General features: G+C 35.4%; 1 protein-coding gene across 1 annotated transcript; it reads left to right on the plus strand.

Annotated features, from left to right (window-relative positions):
• The first annotated feature begins 428 nt into the window (after positions 1-428).
• LOC126588034 (interactor of constitutive active ROPs 1-like) lies at positions 429-3,854 on the plus strand. The gene is made up of 3 exons (XM_050253168.1): positions 429-805; positions 2,003-2,080; positions 2,472-3,854. Exons 2-3 carry the CDS (start codon positions 2,067-2,069, stop codon positions 3,553-3,555), a joined length of 1,098 nt encoding a protein of 365 aa, XP_050109125.1. The 5' UTR covers positions 429-805; positions 2,003-2,066; the 3' UTR covers positions 3,556-3,854.
• Positions 3,855-24,849: the final 20,995 nt, after the last annotated feature.

Consider the following 24,849-nt stretch of genomic DNA (forward strand, 5'->3'; position numbering starts at 1 on the left):
ATTAGATACTAATTAAAATATCGGTGCCGATATTTTCGATATTTAAATCCATGGTCAAAATGCACGCATTGTCATTAAAGAAACAAGAAGAAAACGTACAAAGATTTAAAAAACATAGAGTTTTAACGAAAAATTCGTGTTACTGTTTATTTTAATAAAAAATTATATTTTTACACTAAAAATTCAAATCTGGTACTATTTATTTTACCTTTTATTTTGTTCTTATTGTTAAAATTTAAAATTTTCACATTTTTTTCATTAGTTTTTCTTTTAGAAAAAAGGGTTTGAACTTTGAAGAAGTTCGAAAGAAGACAAAAAGACAAGAGCGAAAGGGTTGGATTTTCCCAAGATCCTTTACTTTCACATTGAATTATTTAGCAGTCCTTTCTTTAAAATTACTCCTTTGTCCTCTTCTTCTTCCACCCATTTCTTGAAAAAGCTGAATGCGCCACTATCACTCTCTCACTCGCCTTTAATTCAAACTTCGAACTTCAACACCTCTCTCTCTCTTTCTCTCTCTCTCTCTCTCTCTCTAGGTTGATGGCTCTTCTGGGCACAGTTTTTACCGCCTAGTCTTTCATGTTTCAAAAAAAGTTGTCACTTTTAACACCAAAACCCAACTTGTGGAGCTCAAAAAACCATCCTTTACCATTTTCTAGCAAATAGGTTATTTTCTGTAGTCCCCAATATTCAAAAGGAGAGGTCTTTCGTGGAGTTCTTCTTCCATTTCAGATGCTACTCAGATCACAAAAGAGAGTGTTAGTGTTAGCTCAGCAACTGCCATTGTTTTGCTGGAATCTGCAAGGTGAAAATTATGTTTCTTTTGCCCATTAATAACTAGTATTTTCTCGATATATATGATTTTTTTTTTTTTTGCATTTTTATTTGATGTTGTTCTTTTACCTTTACTGTCACATTTTGTGTCAGTGGGGTGTTTAATTGTTAGCTGATTTCTTAGTGACTATCTAAAATTTCCTTACAATTTTGAGATCTTACGACTCACAACTTTCTTCCCTTATTGTTGAAGGATCTGTTTCTTGGCATTTTTTTTGTCTTATTTTGGAAGTGTGAGGTACACTTTCTTAAGTTTTTTACTTCCCTTAGGAATTTCGGACCCTCCAGAAAATGTAAAATTATTATTGAAAAAAGGAGTGTAGTTTGGTTAAAACATGCAGTGTCTGCATGTTTAAGATTCTGAGAATCCTTGATGGTTTGTATGCTTCAATCTTATGCTGATAGGTAGGAAATTTACATTCTTCAACTACTATTAACTCTAAGCAATACGACATAAGCTAGTCATGGTTGGTTATTGCTTGATACAATCTTGTAATATGATAATGAACATCATAGTACACACGAGTTTTCAACTTTCGAGCACATTTTATGATCTTTGTCAGGGGAACAAAAGAAAAGTGGATGCAATTTTTGAGCCAAAAATGCCAAGTGACAATATTGCCACTGCAACGTTTCAACCCCAAGAAATAGTTTGAGCTTTTAGGTTGAAAAATATGCCTGCATTTGATAATGTGGGGAAAGAGAGACTTTTAAGAATGCTTTTGCACTGTCCCAGAAGCATACTAGCAGAGATATGCAGTCCTTGAGGAACATGGGGTTTTGTAAAAGTGAGATTAAGCCTTGAGTTATGTAACCACTCAAATGCATTGCAGTTTTTTTTTTCTCTCTAGGACCATTTGGTGTGTAAATCTGCAATCACATTTATCTTCTGATGAGCAGATAGTACCCGAAGATGGAAACATGTCGCATGTTTAGCACATCATTTTTGCAGATGTGTTCATCTGTGCTTGTAGACTATGCTGCCTCTTATGCTTAGCAAGGGATATTTGAATGTCATTGCCCCAGTATGTTTAGGCATTGATATGCAAGAGCATGGAGTTTTTAATCTGTAGTACAACATTATATTTCAAATACCATTCTTATGTTACTATCTTAGTTATGTGTTTTATTCTAACTACGTTTTTTTCTTATGATCACAACTTAGCAGAACACAAGCCTTCGACTTACTAGTCCTTATCTCTTTTCTCCAGCCAATCTTCTAAGCGCAACAGATGCTGCGATCAAGGTTAGAGGATGCTATTTATCTGTAATCTGGGTTTGACTTTTGTGTATGTGTTTATGTATATTCCTTAATCTTGTGGATTCAGTGTAAATCTAAAGATAAAGGTTATGTTATGCAGTAGATTTTTTGTCCTTCTTAACCTTGATGGTCTGATGGTTTTCATTTTTGAGTACATTATGGTTCGTAGTTATGCAGCATAACTTGACAACAGAACCAATCAAAATTATAAATGTGATCTGTATTCTGTGTCTAGAAGGTTCTTTTGCTTAATCAGGCCATTATTTGAGCTCTAGTGGTTTATACATGCCCTAAGCTTTACCCTGAGAGATGCGATTACATATAAAAATGGAATAAATATCTGACAGAAAATTCTTGTCTTGATTTTGAGGAATAGGGGCTCTGAAATGGTTCAAAGGCCGTCTCCTCGAGGCTCACATCAACTCAGGACATCAAGCTCTGATTCAGATCCACTCCATCATCGACCAATAACTGACCGAAGTCCAAAGGTAGGAGTGGATCGCCGTTCCCCAAGAGGTACACAATCTGATCCACTAAACCAAAAGAAAATTGGAACCCGCCTTGCTGATTTGGAATCTCAGCTTGGGCAAGCACAAGAAGAGCTAAAGATACTGAAAGAGCAGTTGGCTTCAGCCGAGGCTGCAAAGAAAGAAGCACAAGAGAAACTGGAAAAGAAAATTAAGAAACGAGTTGTGACTTCTGAGCCAGCGAAGATCCATAAAACGCATCCTACATTGGAATTTCAAGATTCTAACAAAACGGACTGTTGTTCCTCTGATGAAGTTCCAGTTGACATCCAAAAGGAAACTGATGTTTTTGAAGTCCCAGTAGAAAAAGTTACAGTTGAATCTAGTGAGACTGATCAGGTGGAAGATGAAACCAAACAAGTTGATAAATCAGATGAACCAACATCGATTTTGGAAGCAGAAAAACTTTCAGCCTTACGTGACCTAGCTTTGAAGAATGATGAGATAAACATGCTAAGAGCTGAGTTGGAAGAGAAGGCAAAGCAGTTAGAAGTGTCTGGTGAAGAAAGTCAGGGTGTAAAGAATCAGCTAAACGAAGCGGCATTAAATATTTTAGCTGCCCAAGAAAAGGAAAAGGAAATGTCCTTGAAGTTAAGTCAGCTTGAAGAAGAGCTGGAAGTGAGTAAGGGAAATGCAGGTCAGCTGAACGAGAAGCTGCAAGCAACGGAAAGAGCAAAGGAAGCACTGGAAGCGGAGATGAAGAAGATGAGAGTGCAGACAGAGCAGTGGAGAAAGGCAGCAGATGCTGCTGCTGCTGTACTTGCCGGGGGTGTGGAGATGAATGGTAGAGTAATTGAGCCATCAACTGGTGGCTACACGGGCTTTGTGGGGTCACCAGCTGATGACTTGGACGATGGATTCGGTAGTTGTAAAAGGAAGGGCTCCGGCAAAAAAATGTTCGCTGACTTGTGGAAAAAGAAAGGCCAGAGATAGGGTTCTTTTTTTTTTTTTGTATCTCTCGCCCACACTTGTTTAACTTTGTAAATCTGTTTTTCCGTTGATGTTGAAAATCTGTTTTTCCGTTGATGTGTGATAGTGGCAAAACAGTTTCTTACTGTTTCAGATTCGGTAGGCAGTGCGTTTTGGATACGCCGTCGTAGTAGGCATTGTTTTCCTAGTAATTTCAGAGTCTTGTAGAATTGTTTAAACGATCTCGACAGGTTTTATTTCAGTTTATGAGTAGGGCTTTAGTGACCTTCTCTAATAATATTTTTGTGTTGCAACTTGCCTTACCTGAATGCAGTTTTTGGGTTCTCCCACATTATATTGTGATACTTTCATCTTTTAATTTCCTATAATTCCTCGATGTAAACAATTCAATTGTGTCAAAAAAGCCCATCTTCTACGTTGTGTTGTCAGGTTATTTCCTGTGATGCTAGACAGAGAAAATACTCTTTCGTTGAACATTACTAATTTTTTTTATTTACGATATTATATACACTAAGAGGAGGGGGTGGACTTAGTTTTACAATAAGCTAACAATAATGTGGTTCAAATTTGTCTTTGGCGAGAATCGAACATAAGACCTCTTACTTACAACCGAACATATTACCTCATTTTAAATATTGAAAGCTTGTGTTTTCCCTTTTAGATGAGTCTACTTATCTCTTCACTTATTAAAACATAATTTCACCGTATGAACATTGTTGATGCACAAAATCAGCGAGGACTTTGGTACAACGGAAATTGTTAAGTTTGTGACCTTCGCTAGATTGCTCATGTCACTAGTGTGGATAAGTAAGTAAATGGATAGGGATAGGGAAACAAACATAAGATATACGTGGTTCATCCAGATTGGCTACGTCCACGGGGTAGAGGAGTTCTCATTAATTGTGAAAGGTTTACACAAGTACATAGGTTCAAGCTCTCATCTAGTGAGTACTAGTGAATGATTTAGTACAAATGACATTCGGAAATATTGTGAGAGAATGATCTCTATTTATAGAAGAGAGTTTCTAGTTTCATTCTGACATTGACACATGTCGTGTTGTGATTGACTTCTGATGTTGACACGTGTCGCGTTATAATTGGCTTCTGATGTCGGCACGTGTCGCGCTGTGATTGGCCTCTTGGTTGGAGGAAAACTCTTCTGGGTCCTTGACGATATAACGTTGACCGGTGCTCAATAGTTTCGGGATTGGTCAAGTATGTTACAAACAAACATTATAATCGAAACTGTTCATTTTCTTTGTCATCAACTAATTCACATATGTGAAAATCATTCAATATATAAAGGGGTGTGATATCCACACACCCATTTTTACTTCTCTCACACATTTTTTGTTTTCGGCCGTCGGATCGAATTAATTGAAGAAGATCAACGGACAGAAATTAACAAGGGGTGTGTGAGAAGAAAAAAGGGGTGTGTGGATAGCACACCCCTATATAAATCTTTTAGACATTCATGCACATCAAACAAATAGACAGTTCATCGTAAGGATGCTACTTGTTATCAAAGTTGTCAATTGATTTGACACTATGGATGACTAAACAATCTCCAAATTAAGTAAATGAACAGTTCTGATTATGATGTTCATACGATGAAGATACGTTAATCATAATTGAAGGGACAAGTAGGTTTATTCACGAGTGAAACACAAGTACTACATTTTAGAATTCTTACGATGTATAAGACGTGTGTGAGAAGATCAAATGACATTTTTTATTTCTCACACACCTTTCTAATTTTTGGCCGTCGGATCAGATGAATTGAAGAAGATTAAAGAAGAAAAATTAACAAGGGATGTGTGAGAAGTAAAAATTGGTATGTGGACAGCACACCCCTAAATTATTCCTCTTTCATGATGATGTGACATCATTTTCCTGTACAAGCATCAATTTAAACAATCAATTAATTTGAAATTCAAGAATAACTTTTAAAATTTTTACAAATATTGTGTTTTGATACATTGAAAAATTGCTCAAGAGCAGCAAAACGAATAGTCCAACAACACTAATTGACACCAAACAATTTGAACCCGCATAAAAGCGTGACTTGCGGCTTAATCTACATAATATGACCTAACCTCAACACCTCTCCATCTGATTTATATTATTAAACGAAAGTGAACATTCATACTCAAATTAATATATGCATATAAAAAAAAAAAGGAAAACTAATGAAAAGAGCTTGAAAACTTTGAATTTTAACGATAAGGACAAAATAAAGGGTAAAGTGAATAGTACCAAGATTGACTTTTTAGTGTTAAAATGTGGTTTTTCGTTAAAGTGAACAGTACCGGGAGCTTTTCGTTAAAGTTCCCAAAGACTGAATGAGAGTGAGTAGCTAAAATAAAGCCTATAAAAAAAACCAATCCACTTGACTTCATTTCTTAATGTTTTTTTTTTAAACAAACGATAATATTTACATTAAGACAATGAAGAGTAGGCTAAGCCTCATAATGAGATAATCATAATAATGTGGTTCAACTTCGTCTTTGGTTAGATTTGAATCGAAGATCTCTTACTTACAAGTAAAAAAGAATACAACTAAATCGTATTATTAAGTGACTGACTTCATTTGTTAATGTTTTCTTTCAAACTGGACACAACTAACGTATTGGTTCATACGCCAATAAGCATATACCTCAAAAACATATTACATTTATATACTACCTATATTTATGCACGTGATTTATATACTAAGTGCAGTTATGCAAAAGATTACAACTGTAACTTCATCTTCCTTGTAAAGAATTCAAAATTTGAAAAAAAATATTGAGCAGCAGTAGAACAAATTAGGAAATAGGATCTTGAACATGTATTTTCCTTTCTTCTATGGTATTCCACTTTTACAACCTTTTGGAAGAATATTCGACTGAATTACCAACCGCACAATAAATTCTCATTTTTATTGTCTTAAGTTTCTAGTGGGTCAAGACTATTGGCTGTTGAATAAGCATTTGTAAGACAATTGCATGCGTCAGAAAACATGATTTTCTTGAGTTTACAGCTATTGCGCAATTGAAAATTAGGAAAACTAATGAAAATGGCTTGAAAACTTTGAGTTTTAATAATAAGGACAAAATAAAGAGCAAAGTGAATAGTACCAGGATTGACTTTTTAGTGTAAAAATGTGGTTTTTCGTTAAAGTGAACAGTACCGAGAGCTTTTCGTTAAAGTTCCCATTGAAAATTTGCTTTTTTATAGCCGAAAGATTACAGGTTCGAGTTGTTGAAAAAACCTATTTGCAAAGCAAAGATAAGATTGTATACGATAGACGTTCCTCCTTTTTCGTTGTCGTCGCTCGCAAAGCAAAGAGTCTTGTTGACTTGAGCTCCTCCTTTATGGTTCATAAGCTCAATTTTTATCAGATAAAAAACAATAATGAAAAAAAAAGGATTAGTGTTGTGAAATTGAGGATATGTGTCCAGTGGAATATAAAGTAAATATAAGATACAATATTTACGAGGTTCTACAAGTATGCCTAATAGTAGTCACTGTTATCATACTGAAATTACAAAGTGATGAAAACAATGCAGTGTATCTATTCTTCTTTATAATATTTGTGAGCCGATAGGTCTTTATATAGGAAAACTATATCTTCTCTGTTAAAGCCAAGAAATGTGAAAGTAGGCGGTACACTTCAACAGTTTTTGGCTGTTGCGGCCTTTTTCTCCAAGTAGGTCATCCACTTTTATGACATTCCCCTTTGATGACCACAAGTCTTTGATTGACAGTCTTCATTAAAGCTTCTCTAATACTAATTCATGATATTAATAGGTGGTCTAAAGGAAACAAGAATATGTGCTCATATGGCCAATATAGTATACTCTTACACGCTCATCCTGATAATATTTTTCCATGACTTCGATTAACTAACTTGTCACCAAGCCGATACGTGTCGGTGCAATGAACGCTTAACCATCAAATTCTAGAAGGGTATGGCGAAATAGTACTTTATAATTCAAAATGAATACACACACACACACACACACATATTATATAGAGCGGATCCTTGACGTACTAATTTTTTTTTTACAAAACTTTTGATAAAAAATTTTGTGGGACCAACCATATAATGTATTAGCGATCCAAACTGTTTATCTTTCAGAACATCATTCATAAATTTTTACAAAAAATTAAATACAGAAATAGCCATATATATCGATCGAATTAGAGTGGCGTTCAACTGAATAAAATCATGGAATATACATCGAATTAGAGTTGCGTTCAACTGAATAAAATCATGGAATATACAGCCAAAGAGAGAGAGAAGATTCCTATATATGCCAACTGCCACGTCCAACACCATATAATAAGTTTACTAAACATCGTATTCATCAAGTGAATTACGGTTCTAATTTTCTCTAAACAAGAATTGAAAAGTCCAAGTTAACCAGATGATAATATTAAACAAACAATTTATCAAAAAAATATTAAACAAACAATAATTTCAATCGAGACTTGCTCTATTAGCACGTGGCTCTCTTTTGGCAACCGATAGTAGCACTACTTGCCATTAGGTACCGTTTGGTACGCAAACGGGACGGAATGGGACGGGACGGGACGGAACAGGATGGGACGGGACGGGACGGAACAGGATAGAGCGGATGATGTAAATATTGAAAAAGATAAGGAGAAATTTTGTCATAAAATGTTATAAATTTATGTTCCACGGAAGTGGAACAGGTCGTTCCAGGAGGAAGAGGTGGAATAAAAAATCAGCCAAATTTCGTCCCATGAGACAACCCGTTCCACAGTTTTTAGGCGCACCAAACGTGGGACGAAACGGCTCGTCCCGTTCCGTCCCGTCCCGTCCCACGTATCAAATGGTACCTTAGGGTGCGTTTGGTACGCAGACGGGACGGGACAGGACGGGACAGGACAGAACGAAGGTGTAATTTTTGAAAAAGACATGGGGTATATTTGTCTTAAAATGGTAAAACATTGTGTTCCACAGACGTGGAACAAACCCGTTCTAGGGGGGAGGTGGAACGCAAAAACACCCAAAATCTGTCCCGTGGAACAGCTCGTTCCACCCATTTTTGGAGCATCAAATGCGGGACGGAACGCCTCGTCCCGTTCCGTCCCGTCCCGTCTCACGTACCAAACGCACCCTTAAAGAACAGAAAAGCTCTTGAAAAAAAAATTAATAATAAAAAAGCAAAAATATTTCTTTACAATCATTCGTTTGTAAGGTTTTTTTTGTTGTAGGTCCACCCGCCAAAATTGCAGATCCGGTAATGATTAATAATAACGTTATATATTTTTTAAGCATATTTTGGATGCGGTCTTTAATTCTTAACATTATTTGATTAAAATCTTAATAATATTCAAAGTTTGATCAAAGTCTCTTGACTTTGTACACCTCATTATATTACTATTAATATTTATATTTTTATAGTTTTGACATTAATTGTTTGATATTTTATGAGATTTATAATCCTATAAATTTAAAATCCCTCATTATAATACTATTAGAAAATGTTACAATAAAAGAATTCAAACATTTTGATTGAATAAATGGATAAAAACTATGTAAAAATAAGAAATAATAAATGGCAAAAGAATATATCCATGGTGTTAAAAAAAATTGGTACATTTTACAAAAAAATTGGTACATTTCACATATGTACATTAATAAAGAAGAATGGGCACATTATAAATAAATTAGGGTACATATAAAAGATTAAAAAATTATGAGTACAAATGAATTTTTAAAAAATATAGGCCCTAAAAGAAATTAATACATGGGTACAAAATAAAACTAAAAAGAAAATACTACAAATTAAAAAAAAATGTTGCAAATTAAAAGTGGGTACAAACTAAAAATATAAATATATGATACAAAGTTTAGGTGACACACCCCAACTCGGAATGTCCACAAGGACTCCGAATCGAGTTGTGTTGTCTGACACCTGTAAGGTGACGAAGCCATAAAGTGTGATGATGTGGAAAATTTGAATAAATTTGAACCTAAGAGTGCCTAAATACCAGAGTGTGCTGGTGAGCGGGAATGAACCCACTTCACACGTGACGTTAGAGTATAAGTAAGTATAGTAGAGTGGATAAGTATTATACCCTCAGAAGTAGCCACCTATCCTAAGATTTGCCAAGAATCCTCGTTGATACGAACATTTAGCAATTAAAACCTGAAGGGGCGCAAAGCAGAAAGTGTGAGTGGACAAAAACAAAGCTTTATAAAACCATTTCACTTATCAAAAGTAATAATCCCTTGCCGTAAAGCCTGAATAATTTCCCAAAAAATATAATACATATCTATATTGAAACCATACTCGAAATAGCAAAATCCACACGTAAGCCATGCCCAAAATCTCAACATAATGAAATAAGTAAACAAGGTGAAATAAATCCATGAAAAGTAATATGTCAGCCGGATCCACCTATTGTGGCATGTACGACTGAACCTATAACTCAACCAATATCCAAGTAATATGTCAGCCGGATCCACCTCTTGTGGCCTGTACGGCTGAACCTATAGCTCATCACATATTCAAGTAATATGTCAGCCGGATCCACCTCTTATGGCCTGTACGACTGAACCTATAGCTCATCACATATCCAAGTAATATGTCAGCCTGATCCACCAGCCGGATCCATCTCTTGTGGCATGTACGGCTGAACCTATAGCTAATCACATATCCAAGTAATATGTCACCGGATCCACCTCTTGTGGACTGTACGGCTGAACCCATAGTTCATCATATATCCAAGTAATATGTCAGCCGGATCCACCTCTTGTGGTCTGTACGACAGGACTGGGTGTAAATAAGTACGCTCAAGTGCTACGATCACGTGAAGACTGTGCGAATAATCGCAGGTCACTTATGAGTTAGAACCACCTATAATGGTTTGTACGACAGGACTGTGCACCTACCTTGGATCCAAGGTGAGTGTAAGGTGCGGGAGGTGAACATCACGTGAAGAACTATGCCCTGGCCACGGGCGGGAGCACTAACATTGGGGTGCAGGTTTATGATCTCTAACTGCATCTATTATAACATGTACAACTCATGGACATCTTGTACGACAGTGTCGGAGTTGCCTATCATTGCAATTTGTACAACAAGGTAGGAGTTGCCTAAAACATACATGTAGTCATGCCATAACTTCATCATTTCAACTAATACCATAAACTCACCTGAACTTACCTGGGTCTCATGCGTTCATCTTTGCATTTCAAAGCGTTCACAATAATTATGTGCAAGTAATATACATATGGATATACCATGATGCAATCTAATACTCAACCATGTCATAGAATTTTAAATTATATACATATACATATATATATATATATATATATATATATATATATAATATGGCATAAAATGCTTAAGTTGTAACTCCCTACTCCCGAACTATTTATTTTCGGGAATAATTATCGGTGATAAGCCCAATTAGACATTTGTTTAATTAACTATCATTACTTATGTTTCCTTACTTCAATTTCTTGATTCTTCACACATTGATTTATGAACAACATTTAACCACCAAATCATAAGGTTCAATCTCACATTTTCCACCAATCTCCCTCACATTGCTCAATTCCCCAAATAAGGCTATTGTCTCAATTATTTAGTCTCATTTATTGTATGGTTGCATCTAACATCTCGTTAGACTGCCTACGTACCCTAAAAAGGGATCAAGCCATTCGTAGTTCACACTAGTACTTCAAAGCATTCACAGTAATTATATGTAGGCAATATGCATAAATCAATTTAAAAACGTTTGTGGAATTATCAATTATATATATATAATATACACGATAGAAAAGAAAAGACCCACTCATCTGAGGTCCGCACTACGACTTCCTAGCACGCATATCGAGACATCACGAACCAATGTCGCCTAGAACAATTATCAAATCACGTCTCAGAGTTCTTACCGATATAATACATAATTTACAAAAAAAACAAATCCCTACGTAATTCACTCCAGAACTGCATCACGGATTTCCAATCCATTACATCCAAAGATTCACGTCCTAATATTTCATTATGATCCAACGGTCATATCTCCATCAATTGCCAAAACCAAGTGGCGGTCAACATTTTATTTTATGAACTTACAAATCCAATTCAGGAAGATCCGTAAGTCGGATTCCCGATCCGTAAATTTCTATGGTCCTCAAATATTACGTACTATAATGTATTAAAGTTTGGTGACGATCCAACGGTTGGATTGTCGATTCACACATTTACCAAATAACATGACGTGGAGAATTTAGGTTCCAACCATTAGCCTAAGTCATACAGTTACCAAAACTAAACTCAATGCATCTAATTTAGCCTAAGAATGACATCGACGGCCCCCTGGCCACGCGCCGTCGTGGGTGGCGGTTGACCACCCTGACTTTCCGGAAAATTCAACTATTTTTAAAAATTACCAAATTTAACAGAAATGAAGATCTCAATGAGTAGAACAAGTTTTATACCTGTGGCTAAGTCCAATTTAGCCGGGAAAGTCTCCAATTCACTCAAACCCGCCGAAACCCCTAAGATAAGTGTTCTTCGATTCGACTTCCTTTATGTTCCAACACCCCTACAACTGCTTGGGTCTTGTTCTTGGGTCAAAGAGGAGTTGATTAAGGGTGGTGGTGGGTGGTGAAACTCGTCGGATCGGAGGAATCACCGTTGAACACTTTTGGTGCTCCAGTGATGTTCTTCAGGTTTTTGGGCCTAAAACTCTTCAATCTTGAGCGAAGATGGAAGAAGAAAGATTGGGGAAGATGTTGCAGGTGGTGGATATGGTGTTTCACGAAAAAAAATGGCAGAAATTGGCCAAATTTTGACCGGTTTGGGTGTGCGGATGCATTGCCCGATAGGAAGGTTTTTTTTTTTTTTCCTTCTCCCTTCCTGATTGGTTCTCCTTTTCCTCTCTTAAAATTGATTGGTTAGCACTCCACATGGTGGGAGTTTGAATTAATTTATAACTAAACTTTAAATAACCAATTTCAAATGTTTGTAACTATACTGATATAATACAAACTTAAAAACGGCTTTCGTCTATGTGTTCGTACCAACGAGTACTACACAAATGCGTAAGTGAATAAGTCATACATTTCTCTACACGTTGGTCAATGAAAGTCAAAACCTTCACCTCTAGGGCATTTTTGTAAATTCATTCTTTTAAAATTTATAAAATCATAGAACTAGGGACGGGTTGTCACAATCTACTTACCTTAAAAAAAATTCGTCCCTGAAATTTGAAATCATTAGCTAAACATAAAGGTACTTCAGAAGATAGGAAAAATATATATATACATATATGGGGGGAGGAAATCAAGCTAGAGCGGTTGCATAACAGAGAATCTCATTCCGTCGTGATCAGAGTGCAATAATTCCTCTTTCATGCCTCCAAACTCAAACTTTCCTTCTCCTTTAGTACAGTACTAAAATATACAGTCCTTTATAAAACATAAGGTAGAAAAATAGATGTATAACAACGTAATGTCGAAGCATGTATATAATAAAGTGAAGTTAAAATAGTTGTATTGAAAACAACACCAAAAATAGAAAACTTCACCTACACACCCATATGCATCATGTGCCTTGAAGATGAGTATGTGCTATCTTTGGGTCAAGCCCAAACAATAATTAAATAACTAAACGTAGACGGACCTAGATGTCTACTTGTTCAACAAATTCAACACTTAAATTTTCAATATTACGGTCAACATCCCATAATACCCACAACTCACTATTATCACGATAAGTAAGTAACAGATTCGCGAGGGGTGCAATATTACCATCATGCCCCTTAATGGGAAAATACGCATAAATCATCTGATCCAAGTCTTGATCGTGGTCACGCACTACCCTTGGGGGTAACATAAACAAATATCATAATTTTCTATATCATAATCTCGATCATTCAACTATGGATAAAATTTTCGGTCATGTGCTATGGATAAAATTTTCACAGTACGCCTTAACAATGCCATACTCGAAACCAAAAATTGTAATCGTAGTTACAACCAACAAAAAAAAACTATTTATTACAACATACACACCACATAACTCAACAATGCAATTCATAACACCATAATGAGCAGATTCCTATTGAATTTCTCTCGAATTTAGCGAAAATTATGTCAAGAAGGCTAACATAATACTCAAGAATTTGAGGGTCAAACAAGTCCATCAAATTTTAAATACAAGGTAATTGAAATTAACGTATAACATCTCGCTACAATGGTAGCTTCTGGAACATTCAATCACCAACGGTTAAGATTCGTTTAGTAGAGTGTTTGTTGGGTGATTAAGAATTTAATGTTCACGGCTAAATGTCAATGTCCTAGCAATCCTCTAGACAATTTGCTTAATTCAAAAATAATACCAAGTGGTCAAAAATGTAGTCCCTCTGGACCAATGAAAAAAAAAGGGTTGACTTGTCAAGTCGATCTATAAACATCGAAACATCATCATCATCATCACTACATGTACAAGATACCTCGTTCCAAAGGTGTATGATGATATTTCTCAACTCCCTTCATATACAAGAAGTGATTATGACCATTCAAACCCTTTCTTGATATTTCGCAAGTAACGTCAAAACAATACCTGTGAATTCCAACTGAGGCGGAATAGGACAGGCCAAAAGTGTTTAAGTATACATAAATCTTTTGCTGCATTAAATAGTAATACATTTGCACAATTGTGATAATCATAAAAGTTGATTTAGTTTTTCCACTACCGCTGTCAGAATTTAACCTATTTCAAATGAGAATATATTTGAAAAGTCCAAGATTGATAAAGGTCTCTAACACGTTTCTCCACCAGGAAGTATCATTCGGTTTTTCAAATAAAGATAATAACATTTTACACTAGTCATGAATAAGATGGTTCATTTCGAACGATTTTAACCGTTGGAAAGTCTAAGCGATTCATCGTCATGTTACCTCCCCCACAATTAAAATATCTAAAGAACACGTCATCATGGATTTCTAAATGATCAATGTCATCGAAAGATGTAAAGAAAAGGTAAGGTGAGACAACAATTCTTTGTTGGAAACTTTATTCATATTCAACATCTCAACTAAATTGACCTTCCTCGGTTGGTATGTGAAGAAAAACACCACAGCTGAGAAATTGCTAACAATTTGTCGATAAAATCGACAAGACCAAAGATATCTTGAAATTCACAACACCTTGTGAGAATTGCAACTTTCTTCCGCTACTACCTTTGGAGAAAAGAAAAGAATATCATTGAAAATCACATCTCCTAAGAGAAGTACCAATTTACACAAAGGTAATATTTGAGGAATTTTATGTGAAGCTAACTGTTGATAATTAGAGAATTTAATCTCATTAATAGAATATGTAAGATAGTCATCTACAAGACTATTATGAATTTATCAAACTACACAAGGAATCTCGAGTTACAAAGGTTGGTTGATAAGAAATAGGGAGAATAAATGTGATGTTAACAAGGTGGATCAATGGTGTATTCTACTTCTCGCATTTGGTAGAATCCCATATAAAAATTTGAGAATTGATGACAAAGGTAAACCTCCTCCAAATGTACTAGGAACTGATTCCATAATTCTAGGAAAAAAAAGCTTACCACTTCGGGAATTTCTATTGACCTTAGATATAACGATTCTTACTCATGTGCCAATGCTCATCAAAATGACGAATATAGCACCAAAAGTAATGTGGAATTTAATATTGGTTGGAGTGTTCTAAAGTTAGAAAAATAAAATTTTCTAGTAATCTACTTTAGATCAAACTTAAACAAAAGTCGATCTTCCTCCTGAAGATCCAGAATGATCACCTTCGTGTTTGGAAAAATTTGTGCTATCAGAGACGAAAGTGATTATCCCAAGATGTTCTTTCGTCGAGTGCTACCCCTATAGCACTACATTGTCACTCGAGACATTTCTGAAAATTTCGACAAAAACTAAAACTTCGTAAAGATTCTGGTAAGTGAAACATTAACGGGTACTGCCAAGGAATCAAGACTATCAATGGTTTCCTAACTCGAAAAGATTGGAAGAAATGACTAGATAGTAGTGGAATTGATAGGAAATTCTCCCCATGGGATACACAACTATCAATATAGTAGTCCTATTTCAAGGCCATCAACTTATCCCCAAATCTACGTCCTTCCTTGGCAGGGAAATTCTTCCCCTATAGTTTAGAGGCGTTCGCCAAAATGATCTTCTAAAACGTCGACAAGTCGACAAAATTGCCCAAAACTTAGGAAAAACTAACACATTTTTCATATTTGACGAGGTGGCAAGATTCGGAAATTAGGTTCAAGAATAAAAAATGCTCACATCACACGTGTGATGAACACAATACTGCCCAACTTATGCTCTGATACCAAACTGACACACCCCGACCCGGAATGTCCACAAGGACTCCGAATTGAGCTGTGTTAGCCGACACCTGGAAGGTGACGAAGCCATAAAGTGTGATGATGTGGAAAAACATGAATAAATTTGAACCTAAGAGTGTCTTAATACCAGAGTGTGCTAGTGAGCGAGAATGAACTCAGTAAGTATAGTAGAGTGGATCAGGATTATACCCTTAGAAGTAGCCACCTATCCTAAGATTTGCCAAGAATCCTCGTCGATACGAACATTCAGCAATTAAAACCTGGATGGGCGCAAAACAGAAAGTGTGAGTATGCAAAACAAAGCTTTACAAAACTATTTCACTTATCAAAAGTAATAATCCCTCTCCGTAAAGCCTGAATAATTTCCCAGAAAATAGAATATATATCTATATCGAAACCATACTTGGAATAGAAAAATCCACACGTATGCCATGCCCAAAATCTCAACATAATGAAATAAGTAAACCAGGTGAAATAAATCCATGAAAAGTAATATATCAGCCGGATCCACCTATTGTGGCATGTACGACTAAACCTATAGCTCAACCAATATCCAAGTAATATGTCAACCGGATCCACCTCTTATGGCCTGTACGACTGAACTCATAGCTCACCATATATCCAAATAATATGTCAGCCAGATCCACTTCTTGTGGTCTGTAAGACAGGACTGGTGTAAATAAGTACGCTCAAGTGCTATGATCACGTGAAGACTATGCGAATAATCGCGGGTCACCTACGAGTCTGAACCATCTATAATGGTCTGTACGATAGGACTGTGCGCCTACCTTGGATCCAAGGTGAGTGTAAGGTGCGGGAGGTGAACATCACGTGAAGAACTATGCCCTGGCCACGGGTGGGAGCACTAACACCGGGGTGCAGGTTTATGAGCTCTAACTGCATCTATTATAACATGTACAACTCATGGACAACCTGTACGACAGTGTCGGAGTTGCCTATCATTGCAACCTATACGACAAGGTCGGAGTTGCCTAAAACATACATGTAGTCATGCCATAACTTCATCATTTCAACTAATACTATAAACTCACCTGAACTTACTTGGGTCTCCTGCGTTCACCTTTGCACTTCAAAGCATTCACAATAATTATGTGCAAGTAATATACATATGGATATACCATAATGCAATCTAATACTCAACCATGTCATAGCATTTTCAATTATATACATATATATAATATGGCATAAAATGCAAAAGCTGTAACACCCTACTCCCGAACTATTTATTTTCAGGAATAATTATCGGTGATAAGCCCAATTAGACACTAGTTTAATTAACTATCATTACTTACGTTTCCTTACGTCAATTTCTTGATTCTTTACACATTGATTTGTGAACGACATTTAACCACCAAATCATAAGGTTAAATCTCACATTTTCCACCAATCTCCTTCACATTGCTCAATTCCCCAAACAAGGCTATTGTCTCAATTATTTAGTCTCATGTATTGTATGGCTGCATCTAACATCTCGTTAGACTACCTATGTACCATAAATAGGGATCAAGCCATTCGTAGTTCACACTAGTACTTCAAAGCATTCACAGTAGTTATATGTAGGTAATATGCATAAATCAATTTAAAAACGTTTGTGGAATTATCAATTATATATATATATATATGTATATATATATATATATATACAGGGAGCTTAAGGGGAGGGATCCCCATTTTTTCAAAAAAAATGGGGACACGCTCCTCACCGTTAGATTGACTTTAATGAAATTGTGTGGTTGAGATTAAAACACAGGCCATAGAATCTCAACCACATGATTTCATTTAATTCAAATCCAACGGTGGGGAGCGTGTCCCCATTTTTTTGAAAAAATGGGGATCCCTCCCCTTAAGCAATTCCTATATATATATATATATATATGTATATATATATACACACACACACACGATAGAAAGGAAAAGTCCCACTCACCTGAGGTCCACACTACAACTCCCTACCACACATATCGAGACATCACGAACCAATGTCGCCTAGAACAATTATCAAATCATGTCTCAGAGTTCGTACCGATATAATACATAATTTATACAAAAAATAGATCCCTACGTAATTCACTCCAGAAGATCTGCATCACGGATTTCCGATCTGTTACTTCCAAAGATTCACATTATGTTCCTAGAACCACGTCCTAATATTTCATTATGATCCAACGGTCGGATCTCTGTCAATTGCCAAAACCAAGTGGCGGTCAACATTTTATTTTATGAATTTACAATTCCAATTCAGGAAGATCCGTACATTGGATTCCCGATCAATAAGTTTCTATGGTCCTCAAATATTACGTACTATAATATATTAAAGTTTGGTGAAGATCCAACGGTCGGATCATCGATTCATACTTTTACCAAATAACGTGACGTGGAGAATTTAGGTTCTGACCATCAACCTAAGTCATACAGTTACCAAGACTAAACTCAAGGCATCTAATTTAGCCTAAGAATGACATCGACGGCCCCCTGGCCACACACCACTGTAGGTGGCGGTTGACCACCCCAACTCGCCGAAAAATCTAACTATTTCTAAAAATTACCAAATTTTACAGAAATGAAGATATCAATGAGTAAAACAAGTTTTATACCTATGGCTAAGTCCAATTTAGCCGGGAAAGGCTCCAATTTCACTCCAACCCGCCGAAAACCCTAAGATGGGTGTTCTTCGATTCGACTTCCTCGATGTTCCAACACCCCTACAACTGCTTGGGTCTTGTTCCTGGGTCCAAGAGGAGTTGATTAAGGGTGGTGGTGGGTGGTGAAACTCGCCGAATTGGAGGAATCACCGGTGAACACCTCCGGTGCTCCGGTGATGTTCTTTGTGTTTTTGGGCCTAAAACTCTTCAATCTTGAGCGAAGATGGAAGAAGAAAGATTGAGGAAGATGTTGCAGGTGGTGGATATGGTGTTCCACGAAACAAAATGGCAGAAATTGGTCGGATTTTGACCGGTTTGTGTGTGTGGGTGCACTGCCCGACGGGAAGGTTTCTTTTTTTTTTTCCCTTCTCCCTTCCTGATTGGTTCTCCTTTTCTCTCTTAAAATTGATTGGTTAGCACTCCCACATGGTAGGATTTTGAATTAATTTATAACTAAACTTTAAATAACCAATTTCAAATGTCTGTAACTAATACCGATATAATCCGGACTCGTAAACGGCTTTCGCCTATGCGTTCGTACCAACGAGTACTACAAAAATGCACTAAGTGAATAAGTCATACATTTCTCTACACGTTGGTCAATGAAAGTCAAAACCTTCACCTCTAGGGCATTTTCGTAAATTCATTCATTTAAAATTTATAAAATCGTAGAACTAGGGATGGGTTCTCACATTAGGTATAAAACATAAATATACTGTGGGGCCAAAAATAATCACAAGGCAACACGTGGATTCTTGGGTAAAAGAGGACAAAAATACCCTTGAGGCATACTGGGATTCCTACGCGCGAGCAGCACGCAATCATCCCTAAACCAAGTCAAAAGTGCCCAGAGGAAGGTAACAAATTCATAGTTATCTCATCCATCCACATTTTAGGTAGTTACTTCATAACCTACCAATTATTCCACATAAATTGAGATAATTAACAAATTAATGGGATTATTACCTAATAAACTCATTAATTTGTCAATTAAATTAGCAATTAAACCAAAAAACCTACCCTAATGGCCGGTTATCCTCCTCCATAAAGGGGACCGGCCATTTCCTTTATTTTTTCCACCTTTTCCTTACTCCTTTTTTCCCTTTTTAAGCCAATTATTTAATTATTCATTATAACCTTTTCATAACCACAAAAAACAGTCCCCTTTGGTTTAATTAGTCAATTAACATCCAATAAATGGGCTAATTAAACCAAATTCAAGCAAAAAACCCTAGCTATGGCCGGCCACCTTTGATCCCTATAAATGGGATCCCATTCTCACCAAAAAACGGATTCGAATTGCCAAAGTTTTGGAGTTGGTGGGGATGTGTTTCACCGGAAATGAGAGAGAGAGAGAGAGAGAGAGAGAGAGAGAGAGAGAGAGAGAGAGAGAAATTTGAGAAGCAACGGGAAAGACAAAGACCGAGAGAATTCCAGGGAAGTGGGGCTGGGCTTCATGTGGCTCACCAATTAAGGCCTAAAGAAGACCACATGTCCATTTAGTTGTAAAATTGCTAAAATACTCTCGGTGTTCCAAAGTTCGTAGAATTTTCATTATAACTTTAACTTATGTGGTTGTATTTGATCCTTTCATAACTTTTCAAAATATCCCTATTGGGTTACAATGTATTCAGCGTAGTCGTATTTGATTCTTTCGTGACTTTTCAAATTTCTTGGCATATTTGGATAGTAGCCCATGCATTCGGGTCGAAACGTACCATCCAAATATACCAAGAAATTTGAAAAGTCACGAAATAATTAAATATGACCACATAGAATACCGCATAGCCCAATAGGGGCATTTTCATCATTTTACTTATAAATAAAAAAAATTACGCCAATCCAAGGACAAGATTTCACATTTAGAATACCAAATGTTGTGAGGGAAACTCTAATTGTCTGAATTTTTATTGAATGAAAAGATGTTCAATACAAGGCCTAAAAACAATTCTAAAGGCTTTGCTCATGAAAACTAAAAGACAAGCAATAAAAACCTTGAAACCCCAAAAGACAAACAATAAAGAACATACAACTCTTGAAAATCCAAAAGACAAACAATAAAGAACCCCATTTATTAGTAGGCTACAGTTTTGACGAATTTCTACGAAAGATGGCTCAAGCCACTTTGTGGGTTAATTGCTTTAACAAATTTCTACGAAAGATGGCTCATGTCACTTTTGTGGGAGAAATGAGAGGATTTTCTACGGAGGATGACTCAAGCCAGTTTTGACACGCCATATGAAAGCAGCATTCATCCGAATAGTCTAAAAAGCCCAAACATCCACTTTCGAGAAATTGCAACAACGAATAACCTTTTAACCTTGAATTACCAGTTTTTTAATCAATTTTCTTAATTAAATAGTGTTTCCTTCTTTGAACTCTTTTACATTTAAAATAACACTAACTCCGTCCTCCGTCACATGAGAACAACATTCTACTTGTAATAGGGTTGTGTTCATCCTTTTGGATACGTAAGTAGTATTGGTGGACAAAACAAGGATTAGAGATGAGAATATTGGACCAAGGTCCAACGCCAAGTCGCCAACACCAAAAGAGAAACGCTACCACTGAAAAAGGAGTTGAAACGGAGTCGACAAAATATTTTAGCCAATAGCTCTTTTTATTGGCAGAGCTAACATTTTATGCAGGGCAGAACATAAAACAAGTTATAAGAAATTTTCCAATTTTTACACGTTAGAATATACAAAAGAAACAAATTACGAGCAAAATCAGTGTAAATTAAAAGGGTAAATTGTCATTTGATCCCTTGAATTATTACTCTAGTTGAAATTGACCCCTTTGAACTTTTTTTTTAGTAAATTAACCCCCTAAACTATTTGAAATCAGCCAATTGACCCATTATCGATAGGTTTCATCCACTATTTGGTCAAATTCAAAGGAAAATTAGTCTTTCCTTCATCAATTCTTACTTGCCAACTATAACCACCAATGAACTTATGACATTTGAAAACAAAATAATGTTTGTTAACAATGTGAGATGGTCCGTTATGTAAACATTTGGATTATTTTTATGTTTTCTCATTATGCTATATGTTTTTGAATTAGTATGTGTCCATATGTCAAAATTTTATTAATGGTTAGAGCCGACAAGTAACAATTGATGATGAAACGACTAATTTACCCTTGAATTTGACGGCAAGGGGTTAATTGACTGATTTTAAATAGTTCAGGAGGCTAATTTACCAAAAAAATAGTTTAGGGGTCAATTTCATCTGTAATGATAGTTCAAAGGGTCAAACCGTAATTTACCCAAATTAAAATGATGCTGGTCTTTCTTTCATATCTCTAAAATATTATTCTATGAGTTTCTCTTTTGTTAAAAAATGACTTGCAATTGAGTTTATGCACGTATTATATATTTATATACTAAGTGCAGTTATGCAAACGACTACAACTGTAACTTCATCTTCCTTGTAAAGAATTCAAAATTTGAAGAAAATGTTGAGCAACAGTAGATCAAATTAGGAACGCACAATGTATTCTCATATATTCTATTCTATTCTATTAAGAGAACCCTCCTTATCAAATTTTTGCCATTTTTTTTTTCCAATTTTACCTTTATTTTTGATACACAATACTTACATGAGGAGGGCAAAATAGTAATTTTGTATCTTTTGAGAAAATGACAATCATATCCCCAATTTTCCTATTTTACCCTTACTTTTGATACACAAAATTTACATAAAGGAGGCAAAATGGTAATTATGTAATATTAAGAAAAATATGCCCTTATTAAGAGATCTCATCATCATTGTCTCATACTTGTTTTTTAAATTTAAAAAACTAATCACACTTCTTAACCAAAAACAAAAAAGAAAATGAAATTGTCCACACACAAAATGTGTGCTCATTGTCAAATTTTTTTTAACTATTGTCTTAAGTTTCTAGTGGGTCAAGACCATTGAACGTTGAATAAGCATTTCTAAGACAATTGCACGCGTCAGAAGCATGATTTTATGGATTTTTTTTTTTTCGTTTCTGGGCACATGGTTTTATTGAGTTAACCGGATCTAGTCTTGGCACAACAGAAACTTTGTTTTTTTGTGACCTAAAAATCACAGGTTCAGGTTGTTAAAAAATTATTTTCGTAGAATAAAGATAAGATTGCATATGATAGATGATCTCCCTCTTTTATCGTCGTCACTCACAAAATAAGGAACCTTATTGGCTTGAACTCCTCCTTTATTGTTTTATTGAGCTTACGGCTAACAAATATGAATCCCCCAGCTAAACATTCATAAGCTTATTTTTTATCAGATGAGTTTAGTGTTGTGAAATTGAAGATATCTGGGCACTTTATACAAACTAATGAAATTGTATCCACTCTTCTTTATAATATTTGTCAGCTGATAGATTTTTATATAAGAAAACGATGTCTTCTCTGCTAAGAAATGTAAAAGTAAATAGCATATTTTCAACATTTGTTGTTGGAGGCCGGTGCCGTTTTTCTCCGAGTTGGACATCCATTTTTATATCAATTAGAAAAGGACTTGGATTCTATGCCCTCCCATTTCGTGCCCTCCTGTTTTGTGTGGTCACGGTTAATCCATGCTAACATTTTATATTGTTTTTTATAAAAATAATAAGACAAAAAAAAATAGTAATATAAAATATTGACGTGGCTTAACCGTGACCACACAAACAAGAGGGCACCGAATTGGGAGGGCAGAGAATCCAAGTTCATTAGAAAATTCTGTATGGCGGCTAAAATTCGTGTATGATGACGCAAACTAGCAGTTTACTTTTTGACCAAAAAGAAAATATTAGAATAATGAAGACTCAATATATTCTTCTCCAACAGTATCCTCTCCAGATTTTTTTATAAGGATTTTAGGAATCTGTAAATCGTGTTTGTTTATCATAAGTTGTGCGGTTATTTTTTATCAGGTATTGTTTGTATTTAATTTTAAATAAAAATATTTAAAATAATTTTTAATCACATGACGTATGATAAACGTATATGATTCACGGATCCCTAAAATTCTCACAAAGAGAATCTGACGAGGATCCAGATTCTATTCTTACTGTCTTTGTCTAAAAAGAAACATATATTACTGTGTTCCTTAAAAATATGTTTAATTACCATTCTTTGTGTTAATATATTAAAAGAAAAAAAATATGTGAGAGGACGGGAGAGAAGATGATAAAAATAGGAGGGAGAGAATCCTACTTCTTTCAAAGGTGGTAGACGTCGACGGCCGATAGTAAAGGTCCGTATACCCAAACTATAGTTGATAACTTTGATATGCTATGGTAGAATACCATTGCGTTTGTTGTTTTGGAAGCAAATATTAAAAAATTTAAGTGATGGTGTATTCAATTGGGATTCTGGAAGATTTTAATTTTTTTAATAAATCTAGAAGTATTCTATCAGCATTTTAAATAAATCTTTGAAATTCAATATGTGTTCAACTAGGGTTTTAAAATAGTTTATTAAAATCTTTAGAAATTCAAATGTATTCAATTATGATTTAAACAAGTTTATAACATTCCAGGTGAACTTTAGAAAGTTTAGGAATTTGAGGGAATTGGAGAGATTCAGTAATGTATGTTTAGCATTCACAAATCTCACATCTTCCTGGCGTTGAATCAAAATTTCACATGAAATCTCTAGAAATCAATTAAGCTTCACCAAAACCCAAAATCTCTCAAAAAATCTCAGTTGAATACATCCATCTAAGTGATTTAGTTTGTTTGGGTTATATATATATAATTATTTTAATACAATGATATACATTTACATGAAGAGTGAGGAAATAAATTGGTATCGGACTCGTCATTCACAAGATTTAAACTTAAAACGTAACTTACAAGTGAGGAGAAATGTGACTCAATTGATTTCGAGATGGGCTTAGGTCATTTTATCTAGGAAAAGTCTTCAATTTAGTTATAAATATGACAACGGTCATGATACAGTTAGCCATAAATTTGTATAACACGACATATCTATTACAAGAGCAAGGTTAACAACTCAAACTTTGCATATGGTGAGAAAACAAAAATAACCTATAGCAAGTACACAAAACTCGCCTAAGTGAGACTAGATAAAACAGAAAACTCAACGTGAACTTATGAACTTATTACAACAATAAATTAACAAACTTAGTACTAAGACAGTCCTTGCTACCATGAGACGCCATGAAAATAAAGAATATGAACTACCATAACCAGACACCTTTACCACTAAAAAAAAACAGAAACACTTGCATTCTACCCCAACTAATGTGAAAGATGG

Source organism: Malus sylvestris, chromosome 10 (assembly GCF_916048215.2).
Source record: "Malus sylvestris chromosome 10, drMalSylv7.2, whole genome shotgun sequence".
In the NCBI taxonomy this organism is placed as follows: Eukaryota; Viridiplantae; Streptophyta; class Magnoliopsida; order Rosales; family Rosaceae; genus Malus; species Malus sylvestris.